Here is a 19,930-nt window from a genome sequence, read left to right on the forward strand (position 1 = left end):
GAAACAGGAGAACCATCACAGGAGGAACTAGGTTACACTTCATACCTAATAACTTAAATAAATAAGCAATTATAAATGCATTATAAATTGAAAGCAATGTAATAAATGCTTATGAAATGTACCACTTATAATGCTTATGAATACTTTAGAAGTAATTCAATATATGATAATAGTATGTAGCATACACTATCTGTAAATACTTTATTTCGGCTTATATCATAAAATGATTCAAGTTTAAGTCATTCAAGTTATTATAAAATCTTACCACTGTTTTTATCATACAGTCAGACTCGCAGTTGAAAATGGAGTGAAGTCTTTGGTGGCGTAAGATTCTCACTGTATGTTGTTGTTGGTATGTGTTGGTATCTTTGCTTGTTTAGCCATGACTCATCTCCAAAACCCCTAAGATAAAACTGAGATCTGTGCTCTATAACTCGGTAAGATACAATGTTTCCCTGGGCTCCTGTCTCCTCACAAGTGCTCATTTTAATGAAGGTTTGCTGTGTGCAGGACAGGAATGGGGATATGGGAGAGATAGGATACAAACACCTTGTTCTTGTGATCTGCTGATCTCACTCCTATCAACAATCTCATTCCGTCTTATCACAGACTACTCACTCAGCCTCTCCCACATCTCAACATGCTACTTTCAGAGTTGAGTGTAGATAAGGGAAGCTGGTGAAGAGGAGGCAACTGTTTGTGTTTCTAAGTTCTTTTTTTTTAAATCATAGAACATGAAAGTCAGACTCACTATGAAGATTGGTGAGATCTATTGTAACCTTGACTTGCTCTGTCTTTCCAAATACAATGTGACAGGAGCGAAGATCAAGATAAAACTTCAAACAACTAAGATCTGCACATTTGCTCTGGGTAGGTTGCATTGCTCCACACTTTGTCGTGTGAATGAAGTTGCCGAGTGAAACTATTGGGAAGACTGTCTAATTTTTTTAAATGTATTTTTAACCTTTATTTAACTAGGCAAGTCAGTTAAGAACAAATTCTTATTTACAATGACGCCCTACCCCGGCCAAACCATAACCCGGACGACGCTGGCCCAATTGTGCGCCGCACTATGGGACTCCCAATCACGGGCGGTTGTGATACAGCCTGGAATCAAACCAGGGTCTATAGTGACGCCTCTAGCACTGAGACGCAGTGCCTTAGACCGCTGAGTCACTCGGGAGCCCACATAACATTGACTCGTTCAGCATTCCTCGATCTCTCAAACAAATAATATGTATGAGCCATGTTCGCTTCAGATCTGGGCTGAATACATTGTTTGAGAGATGGAGGAATGTTGAACAAGTCAATGTTATGTGGGCTGCCGAGTGACTCAGCGGTTTGTCACTATCAAATCCTAGAAAATATTTGAGGTGACCGCTCTTGATTTAGCTTAGAGTTTACACTTTTGGGTGTATGTATTACATTTGTATTATTGCGTTTTATTACTATTCTATTGTGTGCTGGGAAAACAACTTCAATTGCATCTCAAGAATTTCAAAGTATTTCAGATGTATCTGACCCAGGTCTGGTTTGCTTATACATGCTATCTAAACTTAACCTATCAAGGCAGGGAAGTGTTTGATAAGTTGTTTTAGGTACACTCCCCTGAATGTATTTAGACAGTGAAGCTAAAATGTTTGATTTGGCTCTGAACTCCAGCATTTTGTATTTGAGATAAAGAATGTTTTAAATGAGGCGACATTACAGAATGTCACCGTTTATTTGAGGGTATTTTCATACATACCGGTATCTGTTTTACCGTTTAGAAATGAGTGCCCTTTTGTATTTTGTCCCCCGTTTGAAATTATCATAAGAATTTGGCCACAATTCACTTGTCATTTTCGAGTCACTTTGATTGTAAAAAATAATATATTATGTTTCTGAACACTTCTACATTAATGTGGATGCTACCATGATTACGTATAATCGTGAATAATGATGATTGAGAAAGTTACAGATGCACAAAGATCATGCCCCCAGAACATGTTAACCTCTCGCCGACACCAATAACAGGGGAGGTTAGCATTTTTGGGGGGATATGATGTTTATGACTCTGTAACTTTCTCGCCTAATGATTACTCACAATTCATTAATGATTATCCATAATCATGGTAGCATCCATATTAATGTAGAAGTGTTTAGAAACACATTCTATTCTTATTTAAAATTAAAGTGATTCCTAAATGACAAAATACATTATTTACCATACATTACTAATTGGAACAACATAATCCAAAACACAACCAAAACAACCTGCAAATGCATCCAACAAGTGTGTAGTCGCAAGCTTGATGTAGTCATTTCGTGCTAGGAATATGGGACTAAATACTCAACTTTTGACTAAATTGAATGCACTTTAAGTGAATTTGTCCAAATACTTATGACACTGTCAAATGGGGGGACTAAATACATAAAGTGCTTTCATTTCTAAACAGTAAAATAGATATGTATGAAAATACTCTAAAATAAAAAGTGACATTCTGTACTGTCATCTCATAAAACATTTGATCTCAAATCCAAAACGCGGGAGTATAGAGCCTCAATCCACCTGATATGTGATTCCAGTAAATGGAACATAAGGCTGGAATAGGATAGTTGGGATGTGGGTGAAATAAAGTGTCTGATGTCTGAAAGCCCCGATTATACCCTATTTATTCTAAGCTGAAATGTAATATTTCTTCATTGGATCCCTCACTGTCCATTGTTACAACAGTCTCTCTTGTTCATGTGTTAGTATGGCAAATGTATCATCCATATACCACACTGTAAAAACATCAGAATGCATTAGGTCATGATCCCCTGTTTGATTGACAGCTGCTGAAATAGGATATTTTATTTGGACAGTGGAGTAGTTCAGTTAGGTCTTCCCCACACTGTTGTTGTCGAGCGCTTAGTGAGCATTAAGAAGCGTGGAGTTGAGGAGTGTCAATACCCATTACATTTTCATAGCCTACTGTATCTTTACTTCAACGTTTCCATTCTCAGAGGTAAAGAACAAGACACCTTTGGTAAGATACCTTTTAGTTCTTGTTATTATTCATATGGTTTATACTGCAGTGTTTTTGTGACTTTTCAGAAAATCATTAGTGCATTTAATATAGACAAAAATATTAGTGTATTTGATATCCTACACTTAATTATTTCTACTTATGAATTTCCATGTTTTTCTACAAAATCCGAAGACCATTTGTTGTTGTAAATTGATGCTCTTAGAAGCGTGACTCTCAGTGCCATTGTAAATGATGATATACCAACTTATGTGATGCTTGCAAAATAGCTTTTTCAGATTTGATCAATTCTACATTGTCTCATCAACAAGTTATATCTGATGGTAAGTGTTTTTTGTTTGTTTACTGCTGTGTTAGTTCAAAACATTGCAAATACAGCAGTGAAATGGACCGCACCAGTTCTGGCTGACATGGGATCATTATCCAAACTACATAGTGAACTGGAGAATACGCTAATAACATAACAAGTGTATTATTACCAATTAAGAACATCTCATTTCCACGTATTCATTTCAAACTTCAAGTTATTCACTCACTGTGGAGATGTACTCATTAAAAGTGCAATATGACAGCAAACAGCTCCCCTGCTGTGACATCAAGCACTAATTTCTTGAAACAAATTTAATCTGGTTCATTTCTTTATTTATTTGCAATTCCAGTCGCTTCTTCAGCTTGTTATGAATATTTCTAACAACTTGATTAGATGATTAAAAAGACAGTCAGAGGTTGACTTCCATGCACCACTTCCTCATAATGGTGGTTCATTTGCAGTGTTGTATTACCGTAAGGATAGTAACAGGGATAGCGTGGGTCTAAGCCCACCCACCTAGAATAGGGTTTCACTGGGGGAGACCTGACTTGAATATCCCTGAGGTAGTCAGGTAGGCAATCTTCACTGATGGGTCTCTAGCTCAGCGTAGCAATGTCCATCCTCCGTCTGCACTTGTAATCCCTACACATACATCTAAGAGGACTCTAATCACTCTGCGTTGGAAACAGACAGACAAACAGACAGACAGACAGACAGACAGACAGACCAGACAGACAGACAGACAGACAGACAGACAGACAGACAGACAGACAGACAGACAGACAGACAGACAGACAGACAGAGTCTCTTTTGGTTGCTGTGACTCGCAACGGGTTTCAACCATTGAGTAAATACAGCCAAATGCCATCAATCTAACAGTGGATTGTCCCGTAGACCTATTTGCATTGGCTGATTACTGTTTGTGCAGATTGCCTGTCTGTCTTTGCATTATTACTTCAATGCCTGCAGGGAAACAGAAGACATCTTTAATTGTTAATGAAAACCTAAGACACTAACCTTTAATGTTCATTCACTATTAGACTATATTTTTTAAACTTAGGTGTGGTATTCAGTCAGGTTGCTGCCTCCTGGTAACTCTACTAATCTAATTGAATCCATTATTTCTCAAACCCTTTTCAGGTTATTATGAACCATGTGAACTTGAATGTAAATGCGATCGTCATTCCATTTGTTTGTTTTTTCCTTCAAAATAATATGAATCCATCATCCTCCTCAAATATTAAGTCACCAACCGCCACTGATGTAGTCTTCACCCCTCACCCACTATATCTATTCACCGCTGGTCATGTAATTCCAGTTGCTCTCTAATATCAATATCTTTAATGATGAAAGAATTGAGTACCTTGTGCTGATAGCCTTTAATTTGACCCATAATTAGGTAGTTGGTGCCCCCGCACACCCTGTATAGAGCCTCGCTATTGCTGTTTTACTGCTGCCCTTTAATTATTTGTTACTTTTATTTCTTATTTTGTTGTTATTTTTCTGAACTGAATTGTTGGTTAAGGGCTTGTACAGTAAGTAAGCATTTTACTGGTCACATTCGGTGCATGTGACAAATACAATTTGATTTGTTGTGGAATTGGTAGATTACTTGTTAGATATTACTGCACTGTCGGAGCTAGAAGCACAAGCATTTCGCTACACCCGCAATAACATCTGCTAAACACGTGTATGTGACCTATAACATTTGATTTGATAATGCTTCACCAACGGATAATGGCTAACATGTCAACCATTAGCTAAACATAGCCAACCAGCAGCAATCTCAATATGTAGCAGAATTGGACATTCAGTCGATTCAATTTTTTTTTTTTTTTATCAGCACATACCAGTATGATCTTGTTCAGTAGACGAAGAGATGCACAACAAAGCAGATTGTGGGAAGGGAGTTTTGCTGGCGGGAGGGGAAGCTAATTTTCTCAAATCTAAACCTTCGCTGGCATCCGACTGAGGCAGAGGCTGAGAGATGTTATATTGCTTTTCTCCTCCAATTATATTTGCCTCAGAGATGGAAACCAAGTACAATTGAGAGAATTATGACTCTACATGACATAGGCCTGTCAACGTGAGCTTGTACAGTATGTGTTTACTTCTGAATTAGCAATGATGGTTAACATAGGTGTAGATTAACACAGACTACAGATTACAGTAGCCTAACCATCTGGAAGGGACAAAATAAAGTATTGCAAAGTGTCTATTGAGAACAACCTTGTGAACAAGTTTCAGTTCAGGAGGATAGCATGGAGACACACAGCTGCACAATATTCCACTAGTATCCCCCTTCTGATGTTAAGTGTTTGCTTCTGCAACCAAACTAGTTTGATTGTGCAAAGCATTTTTTCTCCATGTCTGTCCCATAACAACACATATTGGTTCCCTATGTTCATCAGTTGTTATTTCTTTCCCACAGGATTCCTACAGAGGCAGTGTGAAAGACTTTGTCAACTTCAATGCCAAGCAGGATGCTGAGCTCCTGCACAAGGCCATGAAAGGCATAGGTGAGTTAGATGCACTTAATGTTATAATAATAAATGCAATTTAGCAGACACTTTTTAAAGTGACTTACAGTATTTATTTAACCAGGCAAGTCAGTTAAGAACAAATTCTTATTTTCAACAACAGCCTTTTGTACCTTGTCAGGTTAGTGAATTTGATCTTGCAACCTTTCGGTTACTAGTCCAATGCTCTAACCACTAGGCTACGCTGCCGCCCCGTATAGTGAGGGCATACATTTTAGTATATGGCCTCAGTGGCAATTGAACTCTTAAACCTGCCGTTTCTAGCTTCCCACTCTTACTAACTGAGCCACATATGACCAGATATAAACTCTACCAGAGAAACTGCAAAATATGTAATTACACTGTAATAAACTAGTAACAAGCAGTATTTACTTCTTAATTACTGTTTTTTTTTTGCTTAGAAAACTGCACTAGCTTGGTGTGCAAGCTAGTACTATAACTACCTGTACTTAAATATCTCATGCAAGACTTTATTCCCCTACAATTCCCCGGGATAATGCCACGTTTTTATGGAACTTCTTACTCTATCCATCATAAGCGAGGGTTGCTAATCTATATTCTAGAGCTTCAAAGGCAGTGTTCAGCTCCAACATGATACGGAGAAGAAAAAATATATATATTTGGATTCGTTTTGCCTATTTGACCTTTGAACTTCGTTTCCCTCTAATGACCTGGAATTCATCACAGCAGTACATAAACCAATTGTTCCAGTGTTATGGTGCATTTGATGGCCTTAAGCCCAAAAGACACATCGCTGCCATAAATGGTTGCTGCCATTTAAACCACAATCTATTTATGGAATATGGACTCAGCTCGACATTAGACCACTTTTGGGGCATGGAAATAACTGACAAACGTACATTTCTGGGTGAATCATCCCTTTATCGTTGAAAACACAAACTTAATTTTCTGATGGTGCGCTACACCAATATAATGGACAATGTGGTAACTTACAAGAGTTAATCCATACTGTTAAGGGTGGCCTTGTTTTAATGAGATCTGCAATTAATTATCAAGACATGTTCTCATGTCACTGATTTATGATCAATTACTGTATGTTTGCCATCATGTTTGACAGGCACCGATGAGGACACCATTCTCATGCTCCTGACATCGCGCAGCAACAATCAACGGCAGGAAATCAAGGCGGCGTACAAGAAGGCCCACGGAAAGGTGAGACAGGAAGCAGATGACAGGCGACACGTATCGTCTGATTGATGTCACCAACGCTGTTGCGACGTTGTCACCAACCACATCATTCAGCCAAAACAAGCTGGTCTACCCGGGGGTTACCTAATGGAAAACAATTAGATGTGCTCATGTATACCCTTACAACAAAAACACATGTCAAATTTGTACATGTGAAATAGTTGTTTTCACATGTTGAGCTTAAATTTAACACCATATTTTCACGTTTTACATTTACAGTTAACATGTTAACACCACTGCAAAATTTGTAGTTTCACATGTTTAATACGTTCACTTGTGAAAACACATTTGCTATTTCACATGTAAAAGCAAAATCTGACTTTCACTTGTGGATTTGCAGATTCCCATGTGGGGTTGAAATGATGTTATTCTCCTCACATGTGAAGATGGTTTTAGCATGTTGCAGTAACAATGTTTCCACCGGTGGAATTAGGGCGACCACATCTAAAAAGCCCAATGAGGGACAAGGAAATTATTTTGCAGGACATTCATGGAACAGTGGACAGGATATTTTTTTGGGGGGGGTTAATGGATCACGTTCAAATGGCGACATAGTTCTGCTGTATGAAGGTCACTGCCTGGTTAAAGGGGCAGTCCTTAGTTGCTACATCAATTTTTGGACTTCTAAATTAATTATATGAACCCATTTATGAAGAATATAACGTATAAATGCCTCATAAGCTTAGTTCAACTGTCGTACTGCATCCGAACCCAAAATATAAGCTTGTTTTACTCCAATGTTTGTAAACACAGCCTAAAAACATGGCTAAAACTATCATTTTGATGTCATGGATGGCCAGTCCTTACACCCATTACGTGGTCTATGGATTTGAGAGTAATTGCATTTCTCCAGCCTCATCCCTCAGCTTTTTACTGAAACTGTGGTGGGGATTAATAGTGTAATATACTAATAGTGTTATTATATGGTCCAATCCTCTAGTGAGTGAGTTACTTTTTGCCATTAATATCATTTCCGTTGTATTTTAAACAAAAATAACAGTATTGAAAGCAAAACATAAACCCACAAATATTGATAGCGAAACAAAATATTTGCAAGGAAATCATTTTGAAATGCAAGGAGAAAATGAATTGTAAATTGACGTAAAAAAAGATTTAAAGTAAAAAATATACATGATAACATGATTAAATAAAGCACCTCCCTCTTTCCTGCAATTTTCTCTATCTTTGGTTACCATGGCCTTTGCTTTCGCTGCCTTTTTCCAGTTGCAAGTTTTGGCACAAGTTTTTCCAGCAACATAGCACCCTGTATCCCACTGCTGGTTTGCCTCTGAAGCTTAGCAGGGCCGGTCCTGGTCGGTCACTGAATGGAAGACCAGATGTAGCTGTAAATGGTAAGACATAAACATGAAAAAACACATGTGAAACTTCAAACGTGTCCTGAGAACCACATTCAGTGCCTTCGGATAGTATTCAGACCCTTGACTTTTTCCACATTTTGTTAGATTACAGCCTTATTCTAAAATTGATAAAAAAATGTTTTTCCCTCATCAATCTACACACAATACACCATAATGACAAAGCAAAAATTGGTTTGGGGATTTTTTTTTATGTGCAAATGTATCAATAAAAAATGTATTCACATACCAGTCAAAAGTTTGGTGTCACGGCTGACCAAAGTGCAGCGTGGTTGTAGTTCCACATTTTATTAAATCCGTGAAACTTTGCAACACATAAATAACTGACTTGACAAAACAACAAACCGTGACGCAGAGAGAAACAAACACTACTCAAAATATAATAACCCACAAAAATCCAGAAAGAAAAACCCCTACTTAAATATGATCTCCAATCAGAGGTAACGAGGACCAGCTGCCTTCAATTGGAGATCAACCCAAACAACCCCAACATAGAAATAGAAAAACTAGAACTTAAACATAGACATAGAAAACATACTCTACCATAGAAAATAACCTCTTACTATGGTCAGGATGTGACATTTGGACACAAAAGTTTGGACACTTTTCTTAATTTTAACTATTTTCTACATTGTAGAATAATAGTGAAGACATCACAACTATCAAATAATACATATGAAATCATGTAGTAACCAAAAAGGTGTTAAACAAATCAAAATATATTTTATATTTGAGATTCTTCAAAGTAGCCACCCTTTGCCTTGATGACAGCTTTGCACACTCTGGCATTTTCTCAACCAGCTTTGCAACATTTGTTTTTTATTGTATGTGACATTTTTTCACATGTTTTGTGTTGACACGTGTCTGAAAACCACATTTATTTTAATGTGTTTTTTTTCACATTCTTTTTTTCATGTTTTTTTTTGTGAGGGCAGTTACAGTACACTATATGTTCTAATGTTACTAAAAAGGAGTAGAGTATTCCATCCACATACTGCCAAAATGCTTTACTGTTACTCTCAGATTTGGGGTTTATTAGTGCGAGCAGATTGGTGTGACTGTATAGCAATTGCGCAGATGTCACGTAGCTAGCAGCCCAGGGGCCCAGGAGTTTTTGACTTATCCGTGATGAATAGCATCTGTCCAATGCCTACAATATACAGTTGGCCCTCATGAGGGTTCTGAAATATTATACACCCACGCATGCCATACGTTTCTTTACCTGCCACCCACCCACCCACCACTCACAATCTCTCCCTACACCTCCCTCCTCCCCCTCTTCTTTTTCCTTTTCAATCTCCCTTTCATGTTGTTCTTTATTCATTTCTCTCTCTCTTTCTCTCTCTCTCTCTCTCTCTCTCTCTCTCTCTCTCTCCCTCTCTCCTGCCTGTTCAGATCATTACAAAAAAAAAGGCAAAATCTATGATAAACGACTAATAAAAATAATAAATTCCCGACATACACTTCTGTGAGTAATGTGCTGGGGTGGCTGATGCCTTATCATAAGAGGAAAGCCAATAATATATTTAGTTAACAGGGTCCCTGATAACTCTCTCTCTCCAGTACACGTCTTAGGGGTGACTCAACTGATGTATTTTAGAGTCAACACTAATAAATTGAACTCTCTCTCGTAAGCCAAACGTTAGCGTACAATTCTGTGTGCACAAGTTCTCAAAACATCCGTTAATCATTCAAATGTATTGATTGAGTTAAGGACTTCTGCTCTTTTATTCAAATATTTTCCTATTACTTAAAAAAAATCCAAAGCAAACGCTTCCTTCATTGTCAAAGTTATCAGAATATGAATCATCAAAATAGTTCAACATTTAAATGTATTGATCGAGATAATGATTTCGGCTCTGTAAATCCTAGATATATATATAAAAAAAGGTAAAGGTCCAAAACAAACACTTTTCCATTGTTCAAAGTACATTTTTTTCCTCAGGATCTTGTGAATAATTCAAATGTACCGATTGAGTAAGCAATTGTGGCCCTATTTCTTCAGATATTTCTTATTAAAAAGAGAAGTCTAACGGAAAACCCTTCTATTGTCTAAGTTATCTTAATATTGTCTTTATTTTTCTACAGGATCTTGTGAGTGCTTTAAAGTCGGAGCTTGGAGGCTTGTTCGAGACGCTTGTTGTGGCTTTGATGACGCCTCCCATTTCCTATGATGCCTCTCAACTCCACAAGGCACTCAAGGTAAAGTACAGCAATGTATAGTCTATGTTTGGTTATGGCTCCAAGAATAAGTAATATATTGTGCAGTCAGACATGCAATATACAGTTGAAGTCGGAAGTGTACTTACACTTAGGTTGGAGTCATTAAAACTCGTTTTCAACCACTCCACAAATTTCTTGTTAACAAACTATAGTTTTGGCAAGTCGGTTAGGACATCTACTTTGTCCATGACACAAGTCATTTTTCCAACAATTGTTTACAGACAGATTATTTCACTTATAATTCACTATATCACAATTCCAGTGGGTCAGAAGTTTACATACACTAAGTTGACTGTGCCTTTAAACAGCTTGGAAAATTCCAGGAAATTACGTCATGGCTTTAGAAGCTTCTGATAGGCTAATTGACATAATATGAGCCAATTGGAGGTGTACCTGTGGATGTATTTCAAGGCCTACCTTCAAACTCAGTGCCTCTTTGCTTGACATCATGGGAAAATCAAAAGAAATCAGCCAAGACCTCAGAAAAAAATGGTAGACCTCCACAAGTCTGGTTCATCCTTGGGAGCAATTTCCAAAGACCTGAAGGTACCATGTTCATCTGTACAAACAATAGTACGCAAGTATAAACACCATGGGACCACGCAGCCATCATACCGCTCAGGAAGGAGACGCGTTCTGTCTCCTAGAGATGAACGTACTTTGGTGCGAAAAGTGCAAATCAATCCCAGAACAACAGCAAGGGACCTTGTGAAGATGCTGGAGGAAACAGATACAACGTATCTATATCCACGGTAAAACGAGTCCTATATCGACATAACCTGAAAGGCCGCTCAGCAAGGAAGTTGCCACTGCTCCAAAACCGCCATAAAAAAGCCAGACTACGGTTTGCAACTGCACATGGGGACAAAGATTGTACTTTTTGGAGAAATGTCCTCTGGTCTGATGAAACACAAATAGAACTGTTTGGCCATAATGACCATCGTTATGTTTGGAGGAAAAAGGGGGAGGCTTGCAAGCCGAAGAACACCATCCCAACCGTGAAACACAAGGGTGGCAGCATCATGTTGTGGGGGTGCTTTGCTGCAGGAGGGACTGGTGCACTTCTCAAAATAGATGGCATCACGAGGATGGAAAATTACGTGGATATATTGAAGCAACATCTCAAGACATCAGTCAGGAAGTTGAAGCTTGGTCGCAAATGGGTCTTCCAAAATGGCTTAAGGACAAAAAAATCAAGGTATTGGAGTGGCCATCACAAAGCCCTGACCTCAATCCTATAGAACATTTGTGGGCAGAACTGAAAAAGCTTGTGCGAGCAAGGAGGCCTACAAACCTGACTCAGTTATACCAGCTCTGTCAGGAGGAACGGGACAAAATTCACCCAACTTATTGTGGGAAGCTTGTGGAAGGCTACCCGAAACGTTTGACCCAAATTAAACAATTTAAAGTCAATGCTATCAAATACTAATTGAGTGTATGTAAACTTCTGACCCACTGGGAATGTGATGAAGGAAATTAAAGCTGAAATAAATCATTCTCTCTACTATTATTCTGACATTTCACATTCTTATAATAAAGCGGTGATCCTAACTGAGCTAAGACAGGATATTTTTATGAGGATTAAATGTCAGGAATTGTGAAAAACTGAGTTTAAATGTATTTGGCTAAGGTGTATGTAAACTTCTGACTTCAACTGTATATATATAATATATATATATAATGAAGGTAAAGTTCAGTTCAAGGTAAAGTACAGTGGTGTAATTATGTGTAGAACCGACATACTTCTCTTTATGTATAATGACAAATTGGATGGTATTTTTACCATCAGGTATGTGCAGGATATTGGTCATGTGGCTATGATTATTTCAAGTGAATGTTAACATGTGCCAGCAGTTAATGGTCTTAAACCTTCTAGCTCTCCTGAAGTATTTTCTTATTTCCTTGCAGAAAGCCAGTCCATTACAGGCTACAGCAGTGAAGGTGTCCCACAATATGTGTGGTCATGTTTTCTTACCTTCCATGTAGCCTTGTTGGCTTTGTCCAAGACATAGCAGTTTGTCAATTAATACTGTGGAACTTCTAAGCTTTGGCAGGGTCAGGGGTTAAGTTTACTGTCTGAATTATAAGTGACTCAAGACACCCACACTTACCACGGTAGTGATGGCGCACAGTGAATGTTCTCCCGCGATGCACCTCGGTAAATCATGAAGTACAATACACGCTAAAGGGAGACATTTAAACACAACACTAACTTGTGCTGTACATACTGTCTACATTGGCTTGTGTGACATCTGCTTTACACATATCAGGTCTAGATATTTATATCCATACGTTGCACACATATAATTACCCATATGAGGTAAGGGGAAAAACACAGAAATGAATGATTAATGTATGTTTGCGGTCCTCTCGCAGCACCATAAGGGCTGGTTTTGTAAGGTCACTATCCTTCTTTGTTCATTCTGGCTCACATATTCTATAATGATATTACCCTCCTGTTGCTTGCCTTACACGTTCCTGGCCAACTCACTGTTTCTCATATTAGTGGTGGCTATGATGGCTCAGTTGATTGGAGCATGGCCAATCAGAGATGTGGGTTTGAGTCTTGCATGGAGACTGTGTAGGTGATATGGAAATCACAAAATTTCCCCACTGGCGCTGGGTCAGAAAATACTGATTGCTTAAAAAAAACACACACACACACACACACACACACCACTGAACAAAAATATGAACGCAACATGCAACAATTTCAAAGATTTTACTGAGTTGCAGTTCATATATGGAATCAGTCAATTGAAATGAATTCATTAGGCCCTAATCTATAGATTTCACACGACTGAGAATAAAGATGTGCATATTTTGATCACATATACCTTAAAAAACAGGTCGGCACGTGGATCAGAAAACCAGTCAGTATCTGATGTGACCACCATTTGCCTCATGCATTGAGACACATCTCCTTCGCAAAGAGTTGATCAGGCTGTTGATTTTGGCCTGTGGAATGTTGTCACACTCCTCTTCAACGTGTGAAGTTGCTGGATATTGGCAGGAAATGGAACACACTGTCATACACGTCGGTCCAGAGCATCCCAAACATGAGTATCTGAGTATGCAGGCCATGGAAGATCTGGGCATTTCTTTTTTAACCATGCACTTTTTTTTAACCATGTCCACATGTACTGAATTCAATAAAAGCGCTTGGTAGCTGGTTGTTACATAATGGTCAGCCAGTTATTGAGTATTGAGTGGCCTTTTCTAACGGTCTCTGACTGTTCTTCCCCAGGGAGCGGGGACTGATGACGACGTGCTAATTGAGATCCTAGCGTCCAGGACCTGCGCCCAGATTAAAGACATCGTCAAAGTCTACAAGAAAGGTGAGCGGTTGATTATATCATGACACATTCATAACATATTCATTCTTCATCTGTGAGAAAGGTGAGAGGCTCCCCAAGGAAAACAGGTAGCACTTAAGCTGATGGTATAAATAGGCATTCATAACACCTTTATGAGTGTCGCAGTATCATCCATAAAAACATCCGTAACATGTTTAGTTAACAGTGGAGAGAAGTTGGGCTGAACACAATCCACATGATATTTTCACGGTCCAACAAATAAAGTGACACATTCCACATTTTACAACCATCTGCATAACCTTGAAACCATAATGTTTCTTCTTTCAAATGCTGGATCAGTGCTTTCCCAAAAAATTTGACAAATTGGCTAAAGCTAAAGCAGAGACAGATTGTCTCCCAGAATGCAATATGGCCACCGGTCGTCCACATATTGTGGAACCTTGCTTTGAATCTGAATGTCTGTCTCTTCCACTCATTCTTATTCTAGAATTTGTTTATTAATAACTTTTCATGTTCAAAACTGTGCACTCTCCTCAAACAATAGCATGGTATTCTTTCACTGTAATAGCTACTGTAAATTGGGCAGAGCAGTTCGATTAACAAGAATTTAAGCTTTCTGCCAATATCAGATATGTCTATGTCCTGGGAAATGTTCTTGTTACTTACAACCTCATGCTAATCGCATTAGCCTACGTTAGCTCAACCGTCACGCAGGGGACCCACCAATCCTGAAGAAGTTTTAAACAGTACTAGCTAATTTACCAACATTTCTGAAAATGGATATATACTGTTTTGGAATGAAACTCTTTAAATGAATTGTAAATGGATGCAAAATAATTGTTTTCAGTAAAACATAATTTATGATAATGCAATTCAATAAAATTCCTCCTCCCTCTTTCCTTCAATTTTCTCTGTCTTGGGTTATGTTACCCTGGCATTTGCTTTCACTGTCTTTTTTTCCAGTTGCAAGTTTTGGCCCGTTCATTCCAGCAACATTGCACCCTGCATCCCACTGCTGGTTTGCCTTTTTCTCATGTGATTTTGTTCATGTTATTTTTTTTGTAAGGGTGCTGCCTTGCCAACTCCTAAGGTCATTATCACACCATTGTCACAGCACAAACAGTTCTGGAACCAAGCTACTGGCACAATAGGCCAAGGAAAATAGCCACACTGGCCAGCTGAGTTGAACACTGGAGAAGCCTGATCCATCTGTTACCCTTCTAATCAAACCCCCCTGGCGGAGACCTTCGGCTAAACAGAGCACGACTAATCTGAGTCGATTTCTGCCATTGGCGGCTATTGTCAGAGACAAGTGTAAGCAATCTTCTGCCCTTCCCTTCTCTCTCTTCTCATCTTTCTCAGAGTGCGGTGGCAAGCTGGAGAAAGATATCACCGGTGACACCTCGGGCCACTTCCAAAAGCTTCTAGTGATCCTTCTGCAGGTGAACGAAGGGAGAAGGAGGGATGACACAAAGGGATGAGAGAGATATTTCCTTCTAATAATGAGAGTGCTTTGGTGATGTCATTATAAAGTCATGAGTGGTTAAGTTGAGGTGGGCATAGAGTGAGGAAGGAGGAGGGAGTGACGCATACTGTATATCATTGTCTGGTAACCTAACCCATCAGGTTGCCAGGTTGGGAGACACTCAGCAGAATTAGGTGACGAAAGGGTAGACATCGCTTTTCTCCCATGACGCACTGACCTTCTGCCTTTGTTCTTTCTTCCCCTTTGCTCCTCTGTTTTTTCGTCGTTGTAGGGGAGCAGAGACGAAGGGGTGGATGAAGACAGGATTGAAAAAGACGCAAAGGTAACGTAACCCTATGTGTGGGTGGGTGGATGCTCGCTAAGTGATATGCTATAGCGCAAGACATGATGACATTTTGTCTTCAGCGCTCAAATGTTAACATGCTTAGGATATGCCTTCGAACTATTACCATAGGCCTAAAGGACAAAGCAAGCTTCAAGACAGTATCACAGTGCGCTCTGATAAATGATCGACATGAAACATTTATTTAGGACATTTGCTAACTGGAAAGGAAAATTCTGTCCTTAAAGCTATTATTGTTTTTGTGGGTTTTGAGTTTCCATACTTGTAGGCTACAGTACATTTACTAATTGCACATGCATGTATAATATAGGTCCCCTGAAGGTTCATTTTGCCTTTTGTCATCCACTCCATTGCATGGCCTTATAATATTCGGTGAAATCCAGTGACCGGTATATGTTTCAGGAACTGTTTGCTGCTGGCGAGGGGAAGGTTGGCACAGACGTGGAGAAATTCATCAACATCCTGGGCAACAGGAGCCATGAACACCTTCGCCTAGGTGTGTCTGTGTGTGTGTGTGTGTGTGTGTGTGTGTGTGTTAAAATGCCTCCCAAGTCCATGCTTTAACTTTTAGTGCTTGCTCTTTAATCAGCTCTGGGATTCTAGATGTTTTATTTCCACGGTGTAAATTTGTGATTACGGCCATTTTGTTCAATCATAAAAACAGAATAGCATTCTGCACTTTTATTGTAACATCAAATAACATCACATTCTCATTTGTATTTTTTGTATTTTTTCATTTTAAGTGTTTGACGCCTACAAGAATCTGTCTGGCAATGATATTGAGGACAGCATTGAGGGCGAGACTACTGGAAACCTGGAGAACTTAATGCTGGCTGTTGGTAAGTCTTTACAATGATGATAAGCAAGACACAGTAAGCTAAAAAAAGAAAAAAAAGAAAAATATACAAAACTGAAATATAACACACTTAAAGACTGGGATTTCTCTATTGCATTTTGATAAATCAAACTGTAAAAACAGTCACTTACATACTGTACATATTGCATGCATGCATTATATTGAAACATTAATTAATCATTTGGGAATGCCATCTTTCTTTTCCATAGTGAAGTGTGCTAAGAGTGTCCCAGCCTATTTTGCGGAGTCTCTCAATGGGTCTATGAGGGTATGCTCTTTGTGTTTGTTATCAATCATTCCTTGGACGATTTGCGAGAAAGTTTGAAGTGCCATCGCATATCTCCAAAAGTTATTCAGTAGTTTAGGTTTAGGCATTTGTAATTGTGATGTCTATTGTTTATTGTTAGCGTGCTGGCACTGATGACCAGACTCTGATGAGAATCATGGTGTCCAGGAGTGAGACAGACATGCTGGACATCAGAGCCTGCTTTAAGAAGATGTATGGGGCCTCGCTCTACAACACCATTCAGGTACAGGGGGCAAATCTCTCCTCTATCCATTCTGGTACAATAGGCTAGTCTCCCTTTTATTTATTCAGGTACAATGGGCTAGTCTCTCCTCTAACCATTCTGGTACAAAAGGCTAGTCTCCCTTATAACTATTCAGGTACAATGAGCTAAACATTCAGGTACAGTGGACTAGTCTCTCCTCTAACCAGGTACAATGCACTAGTCTCACCTTTATCCCAGATGACTAACCCTAATAATCTACTTCTATACCCAGCGACCACATCTCCAGTGCCACTAGATTCATTAGATACATTTTTGTCACACACCAATACACTGTGAAGTCAACTGAGTAACAGGTCCATTATTCCACCTGCCCCAGCCACATGATCCCAAAATAATGTAGCGAGTTGGCTATTGTGACAAACTGTTTCCCTCTTGAGTATCCTCCTAGGTCTTTAGCTCATCCGTATCTGGATAGGAAGAATACCATATCTGGTTTCAGCCCCATTAACATGGGAGATGTCAGATAACACAGAGGGCGTACTAGACTGGTGTAATTCCAAATGGATAGGACCAGTACATACATGCAACCTCCTATCATGTGTCCTTATTTCCAACCTCGCAATCTACACCCTACATCATCCATTTATGACACTGTCAACTCTGTCAGTATTGCAGTACTCTCAACCCATGACTCAACATGACATGCTCTCTGCCTTGGTAATGATGAGCAGCCTTCCTGCTCTGACTTGCGTCAGGTTGACAAAGTGCATAATGCCAGTCCCCTCATTTGTACAACTGATGGTACAACCCATTTGACACAACATCCAACCGATGTGAAGACACTGCACAATGGTTTTGTAGACTAACTCTCTGTTGCATGACAAAGCTATCTGTCGAATGTGTTGTACATCAGTTGTACTAACTGAGTATTCGGGTCTATGTAAAACCCATAGGCTGCTCGTCCGTCTGATAGTACTGAATGTATCTTAAATGCCAGTTTGTGTTTATTTGTTTACTCATTCCCAGGACGACACCGCTGGGGACTACGGAAAGGCCCTGCTCTACCTTTGTGGAGGAAATGACTGAGGCGCTTTTTGATTATGTGCAATGATAGCGCTGTATGATGATGCGTTATGGAGCGGCAATGGGCTGCACTTGATACTCTCTGCCAATTACAATTAATTAACACTTGACTTTATTGGCTTCTGTTCGACGATTGGCTTGAGATATCACTTAATTGTATTGGCTATGTGTCTTGATTGCCCACATTCAACACATATTGAACTCAACAGTGTGTGCCCTGTTTTTCTGATATTGTTCAAATAATCAGCCCATTCTTTGACACTAAGGCTGCGTTTACACAGTCAGCCCAATTCTGATCTTTTTGCAATAATTGGTATTTTGCCCCATCAGATCAGATGTTTTGTGAATAATTGGGCAAAAGATCAGAATTGTGATGCCTGTGTAAACACAGCCTAATGGTCATGTGAACCAAACTATGCTTTGTTTTGTCAAACAATTTCAGGGAATAATGAGAATAATATTGCTATATGAAATTACTTTGAAGTTCTCTTCTTTATTGTTACTTAAATCAACATGCTATCTTACTCTATATTATGTGTCTATGGGAGTTAGATATACAGATGTAGGATCTTAATTTGATCACTATTTTGTTGCCAAGAATTTTCCTGCACAGCAGGAAATACAAACTTGTAGTGTATTCGAGGTTTCAAAAGGTTTCTAAACTTTGTAATTTCCATTTTAAAACGTCAGACTGTATCAACCACTACATTAATTATTATCCACATATTAATTAACTTTTCCGTTGCTGCAGGATTATTTTCTTGCTGTAGCAAACTGACTCAAATTAAGATCCTACATCTGTACAACGCTGCTGTTCAATTATTAAAAGGATCATGTCTACTATGATGTTTCACTCATGAATTACATATGAAGTGGTGAATTGCAACAGGAGTGTCAATAAGTAATGATATGCAATTATCTATGCATGAACACTTGGGCAGATATACAAGATATCAATCGCCTCTAAAGCCTTGTTCACACTGCAGGCCTTAATGTTTAAATCAGTTTTCTTTCTCAAATCCGTTTTGGAATACTGACTGTCCAAACAGCAAGTTACCAGTGACCAAATCTGATTTATGTGTGTTCAGACAGAAGTTCATTTGCTGAAATGGCTACCCTAGTTGTCATAATAATGACCGGTGTGTGCACTGTGGTGTAGGCTGATTGGTGGTGGTGCTCTGATTCCTATCACTCAGAAGTTATGTAGCAAGCTAAGGCGACAACAATGCCTGCCATGGACGTTTCCCAGTTGCTTTGAATGTTCAAAATCATAGTGTAAGAACACTTTTATAGCCTCAAAGGACAAGATGATCCAACTTTCATAACAACTACTGTGGCGAGCCAAAAATGACTAAACTAGCTAGCTAGGAAGCTGTTAGCTTTCTAGCACATTCACTCATTTGTTTGTAAACAATTAACAAGCTAGTTTGCTACCTCATGTTCTTGTCAAAACTGTCAACATAGCTAGCAAGCAACAAAATATGCCAATAACAGTCTAAAAAGAACTTGAGGGCAAATAAACCAGATTTGACATGGAATAAACAAGCGTACAGTCAATAACACAATAGAAAAAAACGAAAGTCTATACAGTGTGTGCAAATGGCATGAGGAGGTATGGCAATAAATAGGCCATAGTAGCAAGTAATTACAATTTAGCAGATTAA

The 19,930-nt window shown here is 38.9% G+C and overlaps 1 protein-coding gene across 1 annotated transcript; it reads left to right on the top strand.

Moving 5' to 3' along the window:
• The first annotated feature begins 2,892 nt into the window (after positions 1–2,892).
• On the top strand, positions 2,893–19,109 carry anxa5a (annexin A5a). The gene is made up of 13 exons (XM_014211912.3): positions 2,893–3,011; positions 3,281–3,334; positions 5,753–5,840; positions 6,940–7,034; positions 10,535–10,648; positions 13,917–14,007; positions 15,349–15,428; positions 15,744–15,794; positions 16,218–16,311; positions 16,559–16,654; positions 16,881–16,939; positions 17,079–17,201; positions 18,210–19,109. Exons 2-13 carry the CDS (start codon positions 3,332–3,334, stop codon positions 18,267–18,269), a joined length of 954 nt encoding a protein of 317 aa, XP_014067387.1. The 5' UTR covers positions 2,893–3,011; positions 3,281–3,331; the 3' UTR covers positions 18,270–19,109.
• Positions 19,110–19,930: the final 821 nt, after the last annotated feature.

Source organism: Salmo salar, chromosome 09 (assembly GCF_965601325.2).
Source record: "Salmo salar chromosome 09, fSalSal1, whole genome shotgun sequence".
NCBI classification, from domain to species: domain Eukaryota; kingdom Metazoa; phylum Chordata; class Actinopteri; order Salmoniformes; family Salmonidae; genus Salmo; species Salmo salar.

Excerpts from the sequence above, each read along its gene's own strand:
- anxa5a (XM_014211912.3), top strand. Across the intron at positions 15,429-15,743 it reads TTCTAGTGATCCTTCTGCAG|GGGAGCAGAGACGAAGGGGT; the intron begins GTGAACGAAGGG and ends TCGTCGTTGTAG. Across the intron at positions 16,940-17,078 it reads CTCTCAATGGGTCTATGAGG|CGTGCTGGCACTGATGACCA; the intron begins GTATGCTCTTTG and ends GTTTATTGTTAG.